At 44.0% G+C, this 16,098-nt stretch overlaps 1 protein-coding gene across 1 annotated transcript in view; it reads left to right on the top strand.

Moving 5' to 3' along the window:
• The window catches only part of LRP1B (LDL receptor related protein 1B), a 1,639,960-nt gene that overhangs the window by 661,134 nt on the left and 962,728 nt on the right, over nt 1-16,098 (top strand). The window contains 1 exon segment of the mRNA XM_030210865.1: nt 14,657-14,782. Coding sequence (XP_030066725.1) covers nt 14,657-14,782 — 126 coding nt within the window.

Below are 16,098 nucleotides of genomic sequence, written 5' to 3' on the forward strand. Positions count from 1 at the left end.
CGACAAAAATGATAAGGGGGATGGGACGACTTTCCTATGAGGAGAGGCTAAAGCGGCTAGGGCTCTTCAGCTTAGAGAAAAGGCGGCTGAGGGGAGATATGATAGAGGTCTATAAAATAATGAGTGGAGTTGAACGGGTAGATGTGAAGCGTCTGTTCACGCTTTCCAAAAATACTAGGACTAGGGGGCATGCAATGAAGTTACAATGTAGTAAATTTAAAACAAATCGGAGAAAAATGTTCTTCACTCAACATGTAATTAAACTCTGGAATTTGTTGCCAGAGAATGTGGTAAAGGCAGTTAGCTTAGCGGAGTTTTAAAAAGGTTTGAATGACTTCCTAAAGTTAAAATCCATAGACCGTTATTAAATGGACTTGGGGAAAATCCACTATTTCTGGGATAAGCAGTATAAAATATTTTGTACTTTTTTGGGATCTTGCCAGTTATTTGTGATCTGGATTGGCCACTGTTGGAAACAGGATGCTGGGCTTGATGGACCTTTGGTCTTTCCCAGTATGGCAATACTTATGTACAAGGAGCTACAGTGGGATTTTGAACAAGGGTACTCTGATTCTTAGCCTGCTGTGCTAACCATTAGGCTATTCCTCCACTACGTTTCACCAATCGTACAGAAACATTTTGACAAGCTGCCAAACAACCGTATCCCTATCTCATTTCGCTAAAATCCCATGGCTTATAATATTATCAGATCACAAAAAAGAAAAATAAGTAGATTGAGCAGATTGGATGGACTGGTGATCTTTTCAGTTGTTATCTAGCATATTACTAAGTTACTTTGTCAAGCATATATGCCCCCAAAATAAGATTTCCTCTTTATATTGCATCACTTTATATTGCAGCAGTGCATCCCTTGGATTGGAAAAAGCTCTTTTAGCTGCTATTTTCACCATTTTGCAATTGGTGATTAAATACAATGCACAGACTAGCTGGCATTTTGAACTGCTAAAAGGTTCATGAAGCTTTTGAGCAAGCTACAATTTTGTTTTCTTACCAAAGGGGTGCAATTTGGGTGATTTGTTGAGTCCAAATGATTATGGACCTTGAAAAAATTCAATTATGAAAAAAGGAATCAAAAGAAATATTGCCACTATTCTGTGTGCCACATTATGCTGGAAAGTAGTGAATTTGTTCATTCTAAAACCGGAAAAAAATGCATTTAAAGTCTTTCACTAATTGTGAATCAGTGGGGGTTATATATTTGATTTGGTGCCCTTGTGATCTCGTGTATATTGGGCAAACAACTAGAAATTTGAAGACATACTGGCGACTCATTTGGGCTAAGTTGCGCCTTATTTTTCAGTTGCCTGCATTAACCGTGATCTCTTATGATATTGTGCTTTTAAGGGCCTCTTCTCCTAACCTCTCTCTTTTAGAATCCGATAAGAAATTGTTTAATATTTTGTTAGCGGTTGCTTTACATTTAATTGTTTTAAACTGGAAAAATAATGTACATCTCAATTATAATGAATGGTGGAGTAACGTGTGTGTGATTAGGAAATATGAAACTATTCTAGCCCATAAGCACCGTTGTGTTCAATCTGTTTTGAAGACCTGGGCTCGTTTAGATTCATTTTGTCAGACTCCTAATAGCACTACCTGATAATTGTATAATTGCTGATTTGCTATGGGTATTGTCATGGTATGTTGTTCTGCCTTTTTATTTTTGTTATTAACTTTGCCATGGATTATTGTTACTGTTTCTTTTTGGTTGTTTTGTGTTATACTTGTAAAACCTTAATAAAAATATGAAAAAAAAAATAATAGAAATTTGAAGACAAGGTTGATGGAACATTGTTCCTGTTTGAAATTATGCAAGCAGGAAGCCCCTTTGGTAACTCATTGTGGGCAATATAATCACCAATTTGACATGCTGCAATGTATTGTTTTGGAACAATTGAATCGATCCCAGCAGAGGGGATTTTGGGCATCTATTGCATCAATTAAAACAGAAGTGGATCTTTTTCTTTAACTCTGTTGAACCTCAAAGTTTGAATCTTTGGGCTGAATGGTCCACCTTCTTTTGAAAGATGTCTTTAGTGACGTTTTGCCTGATACTGATTTGGTATTAGTTGTCCTCTGCAGAGGGTGGTGGTGCCCCATATATTTAGAATTTTGCTGAATGTCTTATTGTCAGTTACCTACTTGAGCTTTGAGTGCAGTAGTCATGACACAGGATTGTTACCCCTGACTCAGCTTCGGTGAAATTGGGAATCCCTGTGGGGTATTTTGGATCCTTGGACATGTTGGTAAAGCTCTACATTAGATAAGAAGATAAGTGGATTATAACTATGCTACCAACATGTCATTATTTGATTTAAACAGTGACTATTATTCTAATTTCCTATGGATATCTACATACGTTTCTTACTCTGTTTGAGTTTTGAAGAGCTATTCTTCGTATCATGTTGGAGTAGGTTTTTTTTCAGACCCATGATAGTGAGCCATGCCTAAATCTTATAACTTTGGTTGGCTGGGTGGCTCTACTGAGGCCTTTTTTCTCCACTTTTTGGTGAGTGCTGGATTGTTTTCCTCTTTCAGTGTATCTGCACATGTACTATTAATATATATATTTTTTGATAAAACCTATATAAGCCTGAGATTGCAACACAATATACAAAAAAATTACTGATTTTTGTTCTCAAAATGTAACAAGTTCAACGACACTAAAATAGAGAATAGTAATTGGGAATATCAGTCAATCAACTGGATATCTGAATAAGTGATTCTTTCTCTATTGCATTGTTGTTCCAGTTCGTTTGGGTCCATATACGTTTTGGTGCGGTTGTCGTGAGCAATCTTCATTCTGGTAGAAGCCAGTAACCCATATCTAAGCTCAATAGCTTTAAACCAGTGCAGGAGCGCCAAAAAATATCACTTATCCATTGTGGGTTTAGTGTAATCTACCATGATGTAGATATTTTGACTCTGCCACTCTATCTTATGTATATTTATCATTTTTTTTCCAAAATAACAGTCTGTCGAAATCAGAGCAACTTAAGCACTATTAGGCACAGCTTAGTGTTACCCTGGATGGCTTGTGCCGGAACACAATGTGCCAATTCAGTTTCAAAAGATTGTTGAAAATGTATATTAAGCACTTTGGGAATCCAATCTTTCAAGAATTTAACCAGATCTTGGCCTTTGGAGCTCTCGTACATTTATTTATTTATTTGTGGCATTTATATCCCACTCTTTCCCACTCGGTAGCAGGTTCAATGCGGCTTACAATATATGGGTACAGAGTATCACAAAGATAACACAAATGTATAGCGTAGAACAATGCATGGGTACAAAAGTATCACAAAGATAACATTGTTGTATAGAGAGAAGAAGAGATGTGGGGGAAGGATTGAAGTATGGGTAGTGTTAGTGGTGTGGATTAGGTTTGTAAATTAAGTTGGGTCGTTTGGATAGGCTTGTTTGAAGAGGTAAGTTTTCAGTAACTTTCGGAAGGGTAGGTGTTCGTTGGTTGTTCAGATGTGCCTTGGTATGGCGTTCCAGAGTTGGCTGCCTATAACGGAGAAATTGGATGCGTAGTAGGTTTTGTGTTTGAGACCTTTGCAGTTGGGAAGGTGTAGATTGAGATATGTTCGAGAAGATTTGGACTCATTCCTGGCTGGAAAGTCGATCAGATTTGTCATGTAACTTGGAGATTCTCCGTGGAGGATCTTGTGGATCAGTGTGTGGGCTTTGAAGTGAATTCGTTCTTTGATAGGGAGCCAGTGTAGTTTTTCACGTAGTGGTGTTGTGCTTTCAAATCGAGATTTACCAAAAATAAGTCTGGCTGCTGTGTTTTGTGTGGTTTGGAGTTTTTTCAAGATTTGAGCTTTGCAACCAATGAAGATGCTGTTGCAGTAGTCAGCATGGGTGAGTACTGTGGATTGTACCAGGTTGCGGAAAGTTTTGGGGGAGGAATGGTTTTACTCTTTTCATTACCCACATCATGTTGAAAATCTTCTTTGCCATGGCTTTTGCATGAGTTTCTAGAGTAAGGTGGTTATCTAATGTTACTCCTAGGATTTTTAGATTGTCAGATATTGGGTTTGTAACATCGGAGGTGGTCAGGGTAGTTGGGAGTAGAGTGGAATGTTGTGATGAGAGAATTAAACATTGAATTTTTTCTTTATTCATTTTCATCTTGGATTCCCAAGTTTTTGTGACAGTTTTCAGTATGTGCAGGACCTTCTGGTCCATGTGTTGGTTAGAAGCCACATTGTTGATTTTTGCACACTTCTTTTCTAACACACAAAGTTGAGTATCCATCATTGAAATCTTAGCAGTAAGGTTAGTAATTTCTGATTTAATATGTTTAATATCAGACATACTCTCAGTAAGCAAGGTAGAAGTGTGCTTCAGTTCTCCATGTTGTGATAAACACAGTGCTTGCCCTACCCTGAGGAGGCCACCAGAGGACGCTCCCTGCCTGGGAACAGGAAAAATGCCATGATAGGGTCCCTAGAGGGAGCTCCAATTGGACATCAGGGTAATGACCTGAAGGGGCCAGTAGAGGGAGCTCTAGCCAAGGACTGAGCATGGGGACCAGGGAGTATATGTAGCTAAGAGAAGGGCACTCAAAAGGTCCTGGACTCTTCCAGAACTAGGAGGAGGGACCCAGGAAGGGTGGGGTGGCCTATTAGCAGCCCTATTTAAACAGTACCTACCGAGGCGCTGGAGAGAAGGGAGGGGAATCTGGGGAGCGCCTGAAGCCTGCTGGAGGAGATGGAGGAACCTGGACTGCCTGAAGCTTGAGGACAGCAGGGGGAAAATAAAGGTACTTACTACTACTATTACTATTCAGCATTTCTATAGCATTACAAGGCAGACACAGCGCTGCACAAACATAGAAGAAAAACAGTACCTGCAGGCTAGGTTATTGATGGACTTATGACTTATGTGAAATGGACTATGTCATGGGGTGGAGGACAGGACAGTAAAGTTATGGTGAATGAAGAAAGTGCTGTCCAGGGGTGAAGGCTGTTTAAACTGAGACCCAGTCTACCCAAGGGAGTGGGTTCAGTAGAGAAGAGACTTGTACGGGAGTAATACTTGTAAAGAAGTTGTTCCCACAAGACTAAAGCCACAAGACTAAAGTGAATTTGCATTTGTTGACTGCCTAATTTGCATATTGGTGAAGGCTGGAGAATCAGAGTTATAGTCCCAGGGAAAGTGCAGTGGGTCACTATCCGTGAACCAGAGGAGTGACCGGGGCCCGGTGGACATAACTGGAAAGGATTTCCAGTAGGAGGAAGGCATGGCCGAGGAGTCACCCTGAGTGAGAAGGGAGCCCAGGATATTGAGGTTGGTGCTTGCAAGTTGCTGGGGGAAGACTTGTCAGAGTCTTGCTCAGGAGCCTGGTGCCAGTGAGGCCAGGTGGCAGGCAGGAAAAGCACACATCTTTACAAACTGCTCAGAAGCAGAGTGTTAGTAGATTAGGCCAAGAGCGTGTGAGACTGGATGGGAGCTAATAGAGGGCTTCAGTACACATGAGCACCTCTCGAGTTTACAATTTCAAGCTTGGTCTTGATTGTGAGACTGGTTTAGGTCTTTTAGGAGTAGGATTTAATGCAAAAGCTATTTTGATTTTCCAAATCTTAGTGTGAGGCATAATGCAAGATAAGAAGAGAAGTGTTGATGTCTAATTTTAGCAGTCTATGCCACCTTTCAAAATGAAACTCAGGAGCTGTTCTTTCACATCTCCATACTTCTTGGGAATACAGTCAGTGGTGGACATAAAAACGCTGACTGCTGCTGGCTGAATATCGGCTGGTTGAAAGGAAGATTGGAATACATACTAAATAGTCACCTGTACTGCTCCTCTGTTATAGAGAAAGAACCAGGCACACCCATTAAAGGGGGGCCGACCACAACCGGGCTGAAGGCCAGCAAAGACAGAAGTGTGGGGGAGGGTACAGGGAGGGCCTAGCTAGAGAGCAGAGGTAGTAGTGGGAGGGAAACAAGGGGTAGCAAGGGGAGGGGGCAGGAAAAAAGGGGAGGAGCAAGGGAGGAGGAGAGAGGAATTTGAACTGCACAGGAAGTCCTTTTGAATTTGGAAGCAGGAGAAGAGCAACCCTGGGCAGCAGCTCCTGAAATTTTTACAGGCACATGTTTTGTGTCTGCCCTGGGCAGAGCTTGTGCAGAGTACAGCCAAAGAAGCTCTTACAGCAGAGCACGATATTCCAGCAAATTGAGAACAAATTTTACGGTATGTAGACATTTAAAACTTTGTGCAAGGCATTTTAGCTTTCTCCTGCCGACCCCCATTTAGTTTTTCCAGGATGGCCGGCCATCTCGGGTTAGCTGCCTATCTCACGGCATTACGTGCACTAGGCTAGAGTCCCACATACGCTGCCCATGGCGCATGGCAGATGGGTTTGCCACAGCGCGGTTGCCATTTTTGGCCGGCCATGTAGTGCTCACAATCTGCAGTGCATAGCACGGCACTGAGGCACGACTAGGAAGACCTTGTGCACAGTACTGAACCGAGGCACAAACTATCTCAGGGAGACGAAAACACCTTTAATGGTACGTCATTTTTGCTCTTCTCCTGCCTCAGCGGCACACCGCACGTTAAGATGCGGTGATGGCCGGCCACTAATAATTGGCCGACAGTTACGCACTATACAGCAACGGACCTTCGAGCCCCGTTGTGGCTAGCCATGCCGTGTTATCTAATTTGAAAAATAAATGCGGTATAAGCCGTCCGGCGACGGACCTTAAGCCCCGTTATGGCCGGCCACACCAGATTTTCGATGTAATGCGGCAAAAATGAGTGCAGTATAAATCGCTCATGCTGTATAAGCCACCCAGGCCACGCAGAGCTATACAAGCCCCATTGTGGTCTGCCACGCCGTGTTATCTAATTCGGTAAAATTTAGTGCAGTATAAGTTGCCCATGTTGTATAAGCTGCCCATGTCACGCAGCACTACGGCCATGCTGTGTTTTCTACTCGGTCAACTACGCTTCATCCTAAACATTACTTACCGGCGCCATGTCTGTATGATTGGTCTGCCATGCGATATTTGAGATGCGGGTTTTTGCAGAAACGTCCACATTGCGATCCTCGCTAGTCAGGGTCTTCTCTTGCGGGCCACTTAAGGGGAGTCCCAAATTGGCGGGACATGCGCTTCGCTACGCGTTGTAATTGCCCGCCCATACAGTCGGCCATTAACCTACAGAGGCACGTACGGCAGCGGTGAATTTCGATAGGGTGGCCATTTGCATGAGTGCCGATTGTAAAAACGGTGGCCACTTTCAATACACCGCCCATTCTGACTAGCAGTAAAATTTGGAAAAGGCAGCCAGTTTTATGGCGCTAAAATTCACTAGAATGGACATTCCAAATACAAATTTAACCGCAGCGGCCACCTTGGATACCGCACGCATTTGTGTCTTTGACACACGGCATAGGCTGGAACAATTGATATCATACCGTTTGGTGCCAGCATAGTGGGACACAGTACTTAGGGGCATCAGACAAACATATCGGTTACAGTATGCTACTCTCAGCTGCCGTTAGGACCAGGTCCACGGGGGGAAGGGTTGGTACAACAGTGTTAGTCCTAGAGGGCCATGTGCACTTAGCGGCCATTTTGACTAGAGCGGCCACGTGGACTAAAGCAGCTAATTTGAAAACGGTGGCCATTTTGATAGAAGGACCACCAGTCTTACTGATTTATCTGCCGGATTTACAGGGGCCTGGCCATTTTAATTTTAGCAGCCGTTTTGACTACCAGGCCAAATTTGAATGTAACAGCCATCGCCCGTGGGGCTTTAGGCCAGCCATTTAAGGAAGGGCGCACTGCGCAGACAGCACGCAGTCGGATATGTAGCTGTGAGCAAGGAGGGTACAGTTTACACAGGCACCATAAGATGCACACAGCGATTGGGGAAGCCGGCGTCACCACAATCAGTTATTATGAGGTCATTTTGCTTTAAATTGTCTATTCTTTTAGTCTCTCCATTGCAGTAATGTCATTGTAGTGTGCGAAGGAGACATATGCACCAGCAAGGCCAGCCAAGCGGCCCACCAAAACTCCGCCAGCTAAGACGCGGAGTGCTGTGGCCCCAGACCTTAGAAGTCACAGTGGACCTACACCACAAGCACAGACGGTGCGTGGGCCTGCAAGGGAGGTAGCAGCACGCAGACTCCACCTCCATAGTTGCGGGGCTACCGCCAGTACCGGCAAGGGGTAAGTCTAATGACAGCACCACACTCCTTCCAGCGCAGACGCATGACATAACTAGATATGCAGTATGGGACGATAAGAACTGGTAACGGAGCCCAATATGGCAGGACAGAATGCGGTTGTGGCACCGGTCGGTGCACAGGGGACCAGTCAGGATGTGGGAGTACTTAATCACAGGAGCGATGCATTAGGTACCGTTCTCACAATACAGGTGGATCGATATCTTCTCCCTCCTTGTGTGGGAGTTGCATGAGGAGGGTACCGTAGGCAGGGATAGCGTAACAGATAAGAAGCCCAAGATATTCGGGTCCTTCATGGGCTGGTCGGAGGCTGTTCACATACTTAGGACACTCAGCTGTTGACATACTCAGGACACTCACTATAGTGAAGGAAACGGAAAGGGGCCCGGACTTGGTGTGGGATATGGAATATAATTTTAAAAGCGCATGAGATATTTAGGGGACGGGCATGGCTTAACTAAGATATTAAATTTACAGGAAAGCAGTGCAGACAATCCATTCATATCGGGTCAGCACCAGTGGTAGTCCTGTCAGGCAATGCCGTCAGGACAAAGGCAGGACGGAGGCAGCGGACATTGCACCTAGCACCCGACACGCCCGTGCAGGCAGGCATGCTGCAGGGCAAGGCAGGCTCCCCAGAGACAGGGAACAGCAATCTAGTAACACGGGACAGGGTACTGAGGGAGCTAGCGCTCCCCCCATCAAGCTTATGAGACAGGAGAAAGCAACCTATTAACTCAGGACAGGGTCCGGAAGCCATCAAGCTTCAAGGTTAGCCCGTTACCCTGACAGAACGGGTGCATCACCACAGGTTTCCAATCAGGTTGCATGATTCCATATTAGAGGACAACACCACAGTGACAACACTACCCCAACAATGCATCCTCGATTCACATGCATCGACAGATAGCTGCAGGCAAGATTACCAAAGAACTATTGCTAGGCTGCATAGCGGGGCTGTTTGAGGACCCGCCCTTCAAGGCAACAACAGTGTCTCCGCTAGGCATAATACCAAGGAAGGAGCTGGGGAAAGGTAGGCCCAGTCGTAATTTGTCCCGCCACATAGGAACATCAGTAAATGACTACATTGACCATAGCAGCTGTACAGTACAATATGCATCTGTAGACAATGCCATTCAAATAACTCGGCGGCAAGGCAACTAGGCACATTGGGCTAAGGTGGACGGAGATTCGGCTTTTCGCACCTTGCCTTTACACCCACAGCCCTTTCCCTTGTTAGGTGTCAGGTTCCAGGAGAGGTTTTATTGCGATAAATATGTCCCCATGTGTGGCCACATCTAGTGCGCATACTTCAAAGAGCTTAGCATGTTTGTGCACGGGGTAGTGGAACAACTAGCCCCCGCTAGGTCTCTGGTCCTCATCTGGAGGACTTCCTGTTCAAAGACCGGGAATCACAAGAGTGGACGGATGTGTTACAGGTCTTTATCCACTTGGCACAGAAATTGGACATCCCATTAGCCGTTGAAAAAACAGTAGACCCACGGCGAATCCTTACATTATAGGTATTGAATTGGAACTAGATGTTCCAGACTGCCGGCTGACAAAATTGATAAGCTTGCCAGAGCGGCGAATACGAGGTGGCACTGTAAAAAAGCAAGGCTGAAGCAGGTACAGGAACTCCTGGGTCCAGTAGGCTTCGCAATAAGGGTGATTCCCAATAGCTTTAGCAACATCGGGAACAAACAAAGCGCATTTTCATCTCAGACGTACACAGGACATCAAGCGAGATTTAGCAGGTTCTTGGCCCATGGGATTTCATTTTGGCACGATTCACCCACTCTCACGGAAACCCTGCATTTTCTTTACAGATGCGGCAGATTTACTTCCAGGGAGCGTGGTGCGCAGCAAGCTCGGGTTTCAGCAGGGACCACGTAGGATATCATGTTTCCTGGGGGGACCTGGCATATCTCACAAGTTAATTGTAATTCCCTCAGACAATATGGCAGTAGTTGTCCGCCATGCACTTCCCACAAGTTATGTGTGCAGACAGATAGTTCCGCAGTGATTACAGCTAAACATATACCAGGCAGGGAGAATGGTTATAGTAGATGCTCTTTCTCGTTTTTAGAGCGCAGACCCGGAAATGGGACCCGATGCTGCGATAGTTAACAGATATCTCGCGGACAAGATTCACAACCGCACATATAGTCAACACTTAGAAGAGAAGGGTGGTACTGATATATTCCCGGCCCCCGGCATGTATGAAGGGAATTAGCAGAAACCAGGTCTCAATCATGTTCGCAGCCATCAGTTTTCTCGCCAAAGCGGTGGCTGTCCAAAATCCATCTAGGTCATTTGTTGTCATGAGACTGATGAAAGGATGGGGCAGGCCGGGAGTACCCTACCCAGGTAAAAGAAAACCCAGTACCGGCAGGGAAATGGGCCGTCTCTTTGCATCATTAGAGGAGATAAGTGACACTGAGTTTGAGGGCCATCGAGTCAAATGCGCATTCTCATTAGCTTTGCATGGTGCTCTGCGAGTCAGTGAGTTGGTGGCTACGTACAAGCATGCCCACCATGGCATGTCCCTCTTAATACGTGACGCGGCCATTACAGCCGCGGCAACTGACCTACTTATTCACAAATCAAAATGGATCGGAACGGACATGCCCTGTCCTGAACCTTTAAGCCGACTTAAAACAAAGACCAAAGACCAGCCTGCTGATTCATACACTATGTACAGTACCCACTCATTTAGGATTAGGGCAGCTACGGCAGTGGCAGCGCTAGGAGTGTCCATAGAGGCCATCAAAAGACTGGGCCGATGGCGACCTAATGTATATAAGCGCTACATCAGACTCATCTAGTGTATACAAGCGGTACATTGGACCCATTAAGGCATCCACAGCAAAGTGATAATGGTTGCTTGCACTGTGCTAACATGTTGCTTCCCATTATATTCTGTTACAGGTATCCATATCCAGAATGAGCTGCAGCGGATTTGGATATGCGGTCACTCATCACTTGTATGTACATTGGGCACAGGGAAAGGCGGTGGGCGCATAGAAGGGCAGCGGTGAGACCGAACAGTGAGAGCCTGGGTTGTCAGAGCGATAGAGTAGCCAGGGCGATAGAGTAGCCATAACAGGGTATAGGTAAGGGAGGGAGGCTTCAGGCATTCTTGTTTGCATTAAAAGTCATACGATCCCACATGACTTGCGAATAGATACAAGCCATAGCGTTAGGGCATGACCGCAGCCAGGAGGGGTGGGGGACCACGGCAAACGAGGTGTCGTTGCCGTGGCCTGTGGCGTTAGACTACAATGTTTACTCACAGCCAGCAATGGGTACACAGCAGCTTGACACATAACAGTTACAAGTTTGGGGTAACTACTGCTGCAGAAAGAGTTGTGTGGAAAATTATCAAGTTGATGCAAATGGTAGGCTTGCATGTGAGCAGCCTTGTTATAAGGAAACAACGTGTATACAGCTTGTCTCCTGGCTTGGGCGGCCGGGAGGCCTAGAACGTCATTTTGTAAATGTGGTAGGTGCCTCCTTCAACGGGAGACACCAAGTGACATCGGGTGCTTGGAAAACAGCACAGGGGGCCACAGGGGCTTGGTACGGCTTGGCCTGTGGCCCAGAATATGCAACTACGTGTAGAAGCTGTGTACCCGGGTAGAAATGCATGCTGGCATAATGATTAGTAGAAGATGTAATGTAATTTGTTTAAGTTGTAACAATTTTGATGTTCCTGGCTGCGGCCAAAATAAATCCAATTCTATCGAAGATATGGCTTGTAGTGTGGTATTGAAGGGGGCGGGGGTTGATACGTCTGAGTGTGTGCCGAATGCCCGAGTTGTGTACTACTGAGCAATGCCAAATACAGTTTCTGAAAAATAGGACTGTAAAATGGTAAATCAAAAAATAAATAGTGGCATGAAATCCCAAAGCAAAGGGAGAGGGGACAAAGCAGCACCAAATTTTTATTTCCATATTTTTGATTATTGGAAGCACATCCTGCTAAGCTGAGCACCTCTGCCCCATCTTGACAATACTTAGCTAAAGCAAGACAGTCTGTTGTACATAGATGGTCACACCACATCCTTACACTAATCCAGAATTCTTTTGCAACTTCTGTACACTCACATAGCATGCGTGACTTTAGTTGTAGAGTGCCTCTAATACCTGCAAACAGAATCAGTTTTTTTTTGCCCTCTGTCCTGCTTAGTAAGGACATTGTCACTGTGATACTTCAGCATAGCCACCCACTCTTGTGCACTCATACAGGTTGATAGACTTTAGCAGCAGATTGACTATCACATATGCAAATTTGGTATGTGTATGCCCAACCAAGGGCTGCAGTCACTGTGACACAGCAGCACAGTCACTCACTCACTCACTTTTGAGTTTACCACGGTTTTTTTCTATCTACACATTATGCCATACTTTAGTAGCAGACTAACACCCACACCTAGAAAGACAATATCAGGCTTATTTGCGAAAGTGATCGCCGACCATCTTCCGACATAAATCGGGAGATGGCCGGCAATCTCTCAAAAGCGGCGAAATCCGTATAATCGAAAGCGTCTTTTTTTCACACCATCGCCGCTTTCCTGTCGCCGCACCGGTGAAAGTTCAAGTGGGCGTGTCGGCGGTGTAGCGAAGGCGGGACATGGGCTTGGCTACCAGATGGCCAGCTTTTGCAGATAATGGAAAACAAAAAAGCGGCGTTAAGCAGTATTTTGCTGGGTTTACTTGGCCCTTTTATTTTCATGACCAAGCCTCAAAAAGGTGCCCCAACTGACCAGATGACCACCGGAGAGAATGGGGGATGACCTCCCCATACTCCCCCAGTGGTCACTAACTCCATCCCACACTAAAAAAATAAAAGTAAAAACCTTTTTTGCCAGCCTCAAATGTCATACCCAGCTCCCTGAGAGCAGTATGCAGGTCCCTGGGACAGTTTTTAATGGGTGCAGTACACTTCAGGCAGGCAAACCCAGGTCCACCCCCCCACACCTGTTACACTTGTGGTGCTAAGTGTTGAGCCCTCCAAACCCCCCAAAACCCACTGTACCCACATGTAGGTGCCCCTCTTCACCCATAAGGGCTATGGTAATGGTGTAGAGTTGTGGGAAGTGGGTTTGGGGGGGGGGATTTGGGGGGCTCAGCACCTGAGGTAAGGGAGCTATGCACCTGGGAGCTATTTGTGTATTTTTTAACATTTTCAGAAGTGCTCCCTAGGGTGCACAGGTGGTGTCCTGACATGTCAGGGGGACCAGTGCACTACAAATGCTGGCTCCTCCCATGACCAAATGCCTTGGATTTTGCCGGGTTAAACCATATTATCGAAAAAAAAGATGGCCAGCCATCTTTTTCGATAATATGGTTCCGGCCAGCTGTTGCGCCGCCGCCAAAATAGATCGCCGGCGATCTATTTCGCCGGCGATGTTTGATTATGCCCCTCTATGTGTCCTTTGCTCTGCCTTCTTTCTACCGCTCTTCTGTCCTTTCATAGCTCAGTCCCAAACTGTCTTATGCTGTACAGGCTGCAGGTGCTGCACACAAAGCTTTGAGTTCTTTGTCCTGACATACAGACTGAAATATTCTAATTTCTCTCTGCCTGTGTCTGAGCCCTGTGTGTGCTATTACTTGCTTTATTTCAGTCTAAGATTGGTGATATTTTTCCATTTTCTTCTCTTTTATTAACTTCATAGCCTATAGATAACAAGCCAACCTATCCATATGAAACCAAGGAAAGAAATGAGCAGAGCACATTGTTGTTTTCTGTTTTTGGTTTCCTGTTGACATCATCAGCCAGGGGTTTTAGAGAAGTAAGGCTGGGGTAGGCTTTCTTCTCCAAAACTTTCAACATTAAAGTGACTCCTACTTCATTGCTATCTCTCCTCGAGGAGGCTCCACTGTGTCTGGCAAAATTAAACAAATGATTTTTGACAATGCAGCTATTTGGTTATTGTGAAGTAACTGAACTGAAAATGTCCTCAGACATGACACTTACCATTTGTTTTAACATTAATGTATACCTCTATAAATTCTATTATACTTGAACCAGGCTAAAATTCATTTGCACATACATTTCTGCCAATATATGTACAGCATGTACTTCTCTGTGCAGTTCCTGAGAACAACCTCATGATTAATAGGCAGCTCCACAAGTAAATTGCTTTATATATACCATATATTTTCTGCAATCCAGGTTTAATGTTTAGAACTGCTACATCTTTATTCTTTTATAGCCAAGATACTAAAAGAACATCTAATTATACTTACAGGATGAATTCTAGAAGCATTGAGCATATGCTTTGGTTTTTGTATCATCATGTGAAACCATGATATATAATCCTATTTTAATTCTTTATTGAATCAAATTTAGCCTCATTCTATTTTAGAAAATTCTGTTTTTCATCAGGATCTTACCCAAAAGTAATATATGTTTTCCCTAGTCAATCACAGCTGTCCTGAAGATCAGTTTAAGTGTGAGAATAATCGATGCATCCCCAAGAGATGGCTTTGTGATGGAGCTAACGATTGTGGCAATAATGAAGATGAATCAAATCAGACCTGTGCAGGTAAAAAAAAAAAAAGTTATGTGAAGTTCCAATTTCATAAAAATTCAAGTCTAAGCTCTGAAAAGAGCTGAGAAAGCCTAGTGCTGATGATTTGATTATTGTCATTTTAAATGAATTCAGATTTTGTTGTTGTTGCAAGGGATGGAATACAAATTAAAATTTATTTAATCTTTATGCTTGATTCTGCTTTACAAAGTAATTTGACACTTGATCCATCCTTACAGTCTGATTATCAGTGAAATACTTGGAAGCAAACTGGTCCTGCTAAATCTTCTTTTTGATGCTATCTGGTGAATTGCTTGTTAATAATTTTTGGTCCGAGCTATCTTATTGTGTGTTAGCATGGAAATGCTTCTAATAAGGTTTTTATTCAGTATGTCTTTACTCTCAAAAGTGTTTTCTTATGTTTAGTACCATACAACATAAAACTCACTTAACATCACCTCTAACTCATATGAAATACATTTCAATCACAAAAGACAAAAGAAATGAAACACAAAAAAATATCAAAAATCATTTGCTAGCAGGTTTAATTCTATTGCATATGTGCAAATGTACTGTGTGTATTTTAATCATGCATTGCTTTTGACTGTAGGGAAAATATGACTGACTGTAATACCAGCAATAGCCAAAGGAGTCAGGATAGTAGATTAATGAGAAGCCGCAATAGCACCAGTGGCCACATTTGTGTCAGTATCATGATCTTTTTTTTTTGTTTGTTTTTTCATTTAATTTCATGGAGTGAGAGGAAAATGATAGAGGGGCATAGGGAGTTATAGGGAGGAAGACAGAAACACACAAGAAGGGATAGGGAAAAAACAGAAAAATACCATGTAGGACAATTTCCATGTAGAATCAGAATTCAGATATTACCAGCTGATGCTTGGGAAATATAGAAATGCTGCAGATATTGTCCTCCTCCCTAGAATAGGACCACAGAAGGATGAACAAGGAGAAATCACAAAAAGGACATTGAGAGTGGCTGTGTGGAGAGTAATTGAGATAAAGGGAGCAGAAATAGAGACTGCAAAGGAAGTCATATTGAGTATTGTGAAGGTGCATGCAAGTGAGGTACCTGGCCCGTTTAAGTGGCCTATTACTCCTGGCCCACCTTAACAGGAATCTACTTATGGAAACAGAATAGAAGGAGAGTCCTGAGGTAGGGAGTTAAAAATTCAGGCTCAGAGTGAAGTGGGATGAGCTAGACTGGGCAGGAAAAGCTCCAAAAAATATGCTGGCATCATTTATGTATAATGTTAAATTTTTGATTTGTGAAGTGTGCAAAGATAAGTCAGGCACTTCTCTTATTTCCTGAT

Source organism: Microcaecilia unicolor, chromosome 7 (genome assembly GCF_901765095.1).
Source record: "Microcaecilia unicolor chromosome 7, aMicUni1.1, whole genome shotgun sequence".
In the NCBI taxonomy this organism is placed as follows: Eukaryota; Metazoa; Chordata; class Amphibia; order Gymnophiona; family Siphonopidae; genus Microcaecilia; species Microcaecilia unicolor.